The 5,000-nt window shown below is 47.0% G+C and overlaps 1 protein-coding gene across 1 annotated transcript in view; it reads left to right on the top strand.

The window, feature by feature from the left end:
• The window catches only part of LOC310802438 (1-phosphatidylinositol 4,5-bisphosphate phosphodiesterase gamma-2-like), a 24,780-nt gene that overhangs the window by 889 nt on the left and 18,891 nt on the right, over positions 1–5,000 (top strand). The window contains 5 exon segments of the mRNA XM_083666791.1: positions 3,246–3,437; positions 3,692–3,838; positions 4,124–4,217; positions 4,498–4,545; positions 4,939–5,000. The exon segment at positions 4,939–5,000 is cut by the window's right edge and continues 23 nt beyond it. Of these exon segments, the coding sequence (XP_083522917.1) occupies positions 3,254–3,437; positions 3,692–3,838; positions 4,124–4,217; positions 4,498–4,545; positions 4,939–5,000 (535 nt within the window). The 5' untranslated portion in view covers positions 3,246–3,253.

The following is a 5,000-nucleotide window of genomic DNA, read 5'->3' as shown; positions in this document are numbered from 1 at the left end:
GAGTGTGTGTGTGTGTGTGTGCGCGTGTGTGTCTCCCTCTCTCTGTGGTTGTTCTTTCGCTCATCAAGACATGTACATGTATCTATCTGGATGGGGACAGCCAACCCTAACCCTAACCCTAACCCTAACCCTAACCCTAACCCTGAGAGGGCAAAGTTTTCCTCCAGGACTGCGCTGACATAGTTCTGGGTTAATGCTTCACCCAGGCTGAGCAGCGGTTGGCTTGTCTGGTTCATGGACAACCCCTACTTCCCCTGCGCTCTGCTTGCTCATTTGCAATGTAAATCATGGCTGCTACAAGGAACCGGGTGTCACACAGCACTGTGCACTCCTTTGTATACTATCTCTCTCGACTGGCCCCTTTCACACCAGGGGAGGCTGGTGGAGGTAGAAATTGGAGGATGGGCTCATTGTAATGCATGGAAGGAATGAGGAATGGTGTGTTGATTCCATTTCATGCATTACAATGAGCCCGTCCTCCGATTTCTACCTCCACCAGCCTCCCCTGTCTCACAACTGCAGGCCTGGAGATTAACACCAATCAGCAAGATAAACATAAGCTTTTATCGTCTGTTTGCACAGAAAAAGTGGAAAATACTTGCCCAGGGAATTAAAGGAATCAAAACACATAAAAAATCATTAAGGATAAAAAAACACTTTAAAGTCAAATGACTTCATGTAATCTAATCTGTACTAACTAGTCAATTTCTTATGGTTCCTTATCTATTCTAGATCGTGATACGTTGAATTGAATGCGTTAGTGCAGACCTGGAAATAGTGCCTCCAGTCCAGGCTAGAGGAGGTCGAATTTGGAGGATGGGCTCATTGTAATGTATGGAATGGAATAAGAAATTACAATGAGCCCGTCCTCCGATTTCTACCTCCACCAGCCTCCACTGCCAGGACCAGCGCTGGAGGCCCCTGCTCTAAAGGACATGTGAGGGTCAGGCCTTGGGCGGGTGGTTATCAAGCCTATCGGAGTAAGCAACTCTTAAGTGCTCGAAAATTCAGAGTGACGCACATTTGGTCCTACTTGTGTGCATATGAATAAAAGCTATGTTATCGTTAGACAAAAAAAGTTCTCATAACTTCGCGAGTATTTAGGAGTCCTCAAGAGGTATCCTAATTCGTTATGATTAGGCTATGAGTCATTTCGGGAGAGGAGATATGTTCTCAGAAGATGCAGGTGTTACAGTGCTCGATGTGACCATATAAACTGGTGACTCTGATTCGACACGAGTACATACAGCTGGATGTGTAACACCGCGGACATAGAAATACCCAATAAAGATATGAACCCGAACTGTAACATCATGTGTGTGTACGAGTCATATTTCACACTTCCAAAGAATGGTGCCATTGTTAAGAGTAAAGTGCATGGTCTGGCAAAAAAAAAAAAAAAAAAAAAAAAAAAGACCTTTCGTCTCCGTCCGAGGTGGGACGCGAACTCAAAACCTTCACGCGAAATATGACTCGTACACAAATGATGTTACAGTTCGGGTGCACATCATTATTGATTATTTCTATATTCGCACATCCAGCTGTATGTAATCGTGTCGAATCAGGGTCACCAGTTATGGTCACATATATGGTCACATGGAGTATTGTAACACCTGTTCCTTTTGGATAGAGACGGCATAGTTTGTGTCACTTCCCCATCTACGGGAAGGTATTTTGCTCTCTCAGGAGAAATTAAGTTAATTCAGTTTTTTGGCAAAAAATTAAGAAAAAAAAGGAAAATGCACTAGTGCAATAGCGACGATTTGGGCTATCGCAAACAACCATGACCAATAACTCCAACACTAATTAATTGCAGCACACACATCAGCCGACGATTTTATTGATTTCCCAAATAACGGCGAAACAACGTCAAATTATCCACAAACAATCTGTCTTCATGCCTATTGGTGTAAAGTAACACCTCAACCGTCATGAACCCCCCCCCCCATAATATGGTATTCTAGTAGGCTTAGACTACTATACCAAAATAATAAGTAGTATCAATCATGCATTATGATGTTCATTTACTTGTGTATTTATTTTAATTTAGAGAGTGTCACTTGGCCTACGACTGCATTGGATATTCAATGTTGGGAGCAAACAGAGGAACGTCATCTGAATGTCCTTTGAAGCTAGAAATACAGTACCAGTCAAAAGTTTGGACACACCTTCTCATTCAATGGTTTTTCTTTATTTGTATTATTTTCTACATTGTAGATTAATATTGAAGACATCAAAACTATGAAGGAACACATATGGAATTATGCAGTAAACAAAAAAGTGTTAAACAAACCAGAATATGTTTTATATTTTAGATTCTTCAAAGTAGCCACCCTTTGCTTTGATGACAGCTTTGCACACTCTTGGCAAGTTTGTGTTCAAACTTTTGACTGGTACTGTATGTCGTCAAATCAAGAAGAAATCATTTCATAACAGTTGGTCCGACTCAGTGCTCAGAGTGTGATGAAGGAGCTTGATAACACCCTCCCGCTGCCTATTCTGAGCTATGAGTTGTTTTAGTCATAACTGCACTTTCACCGCAATTCCTATGAGTAATCCTGAGAGGCTTGATAACTACAGGTCTGGCATCAGCGTACCCTCCCCGGATCCCTTCCCTAACTCCTAGTTGGGGAAATACAAAACTGACCCCAGAGCAGCATTCAGAGCGATGCGTTTCCGATCACTAGTCTGAGTAGGTTGGGGTTCAAATGAGATGGAGGAGTATGTGGAGGAGGCGGGGAGGAATAACGAAAGCAGGATTTCCTGTGTGTGCACAACCTCCTGTTCTGTCTGTAGTACTCAGGAGCCAATGGGTGAGTAGATGATTATCCAGGAGCTTGTGTCATTTGTGGGAGGCAACAGGTGTGACTTGGGAGAGTACTCGTCTACCCTTTCCTCTCACCTCTCCCTTCCTCTCCCCCCTCTCTCCCCTCCTCTCTCTCCCATCCTCTCTCTCCTCTCCCTTCCTCTCCCCCCTCTCCTCTCTCTCCCCTCCTCTCTCTCCTCTCCCTTCCTCTCCCCCCTCTCTCCCCTCCTCTCTCTCCCCTCTCTCTCCTCTCTCCCCCCTCTCTCCCCTCCTCTCTCTCCCCTCTCTCTCCCCTCCTCTCCTCTCCCCTCCTCTCCCCCCCTCCTCTCCTCTCCTCTCTCTCCCCTCTCTCTCCTCTCCTCTCCCCTCCTCTCCCCCCCCCTCCTCTCCTCTCCTCCTCTCCCCTCCTCTCTCTCCTCCCCCCCCCTCCTCCCCCCAGGAGCATCGATGGCAGGGCGTGGCCAGCAGGGGGAGATGACGGAGTACAGGAAGAGCCAGATCAAGAGGGACCTGGAAATGGGCGTGGTCATGACGGTGTTCCGTCAGAAGGCGGAGCGTCTGACCGTGCAGGTCATCATGGAGACCAGGCAGGTGGCCTGGACACGCACTGCAGACAAGACTGACGGAGTCTGTGAGTAACCTTTGACCCCTAACCGCTATAACATCTGACCCCTGACCATAACCCAGGACATGCACAAAATCTGTCCATTTACTTAAACTGAGACAGGTAATGATGCTAAAATACAGTTGGTTTCTTACCAGTTCAAACTACTTGTGGAACAGGTTCAACCAACGGTGTCTGTGTCTGTGAGTGTTCCACAGGTGTTGTCCTGCATGTTTACCTCAGAAGATGTTGTGATCCCTGCTCCACCCTCTCTGTTTCAGTGGACCTGCTTGAGATCAGGGAGATTCGTCCGGGGAGGAACTCGAAGGACTTTGAGCGGTTCAAAGACAAAATCAAACACGAGGAGAACACCTGCTTCACCATCTTCTACGGCTCCGAGTTTGTACTCAACACTCTGAGCTTGGGGGGTAAGTGTGTGTGTCTGTGTGTGTGTGTGTGTGTGCGGTTGTGTCGGTGTGTGGGTACGTGCATGTGTGTGTGTGTGTGTGTGTGTGTGTGTATGTGTGTGCATAAATGAGTGTGTGGTTGTGTCGGTGTGTGGGTACGTGCGTGTGTGTGTGTGTGTGTGTGTGTGCATAAATGAGTGTGAGTGTGTGTGTGTGTGTGTGTGCATGTGTGTGTGTGTGTGTGTGTGTGTGTGTGTGTCTGTTGAAGAACCAAGCCTGTGTGACCATGTGTGTGTTGATTGACAGCTGACTCTGTGGACGATGCAAACAAATGGATGAAAGGCCTGGAGTTACTGAGACAGGAGACACTGGCGGCCCCCACACCAGACCTCATATTGAGGTACACACACACACACACACACACACACACACACACATACACACATACACTCTCACACAACACACACACACACACACACACACAGATGCAGTCTCACATCTAACCCACCCACCCCCACACACACACACCCACACACACACACACACACACACACACACACACACACACACACACACACACACACACACACACAAATGCCCACACACACCCCTATACAATACTGTACACACCCATGTAAAGTGGAATACTCACAGTGACCCTGTTGTTCTTTGGTTTGCAGCTGGTTGAGGAAACAGATGTACTCCATCAACCAGACGAAGAAAAACAGGTAATGGAGCCGCTTCTCTCTCAGAGCACCTCGGACTGTGTCCCAATAGTCTCAAACTAGTAGTCTGCAAACACACAGAGGGCATACTGTCTTTTTCCAATGTATTCATACCAAGGGAGGCTGGTGGAGGTAGAAATCATAGGACGGGCTCATTGTAACGCATGGAACGGAATCTGGATTTCCTCAATCCATTCCATGCATTGCAATGAGCCCGTCCTCCAATTCCTACCTCCACCAGCCTCCCCTGATCCCTACCAGACATGGATTTAAACCTCCATAATATTAGTCACCGTCATTACCCTGTCCCCATTCTAGCTCTCCACATCACACATTCTTCCTCCTCCCTTCTTTCCTCTTCTTCATGTCATCGTTCTCTCCATCCGTCCTCCCCAGTATCTCTCTGAAGGAGCTCAAGTCTCTCCTGCCACAGCTCAACTACAAGGTCCCCAGCACAC

This window comes from Argentina silus, assembly GCF_951799395.1.
Source record: "Argentina silus genome assembly, chromosome: 3".
Lineage (NCBI taxonomy): Eukaryota > Metazoa > Chordata > Actinopteri > Argentiniformes > Argentinidae > Argentina > Argentina silus.
This window is presented reverse-complemented; position numbering and strand designations above follow the sequence as displayed.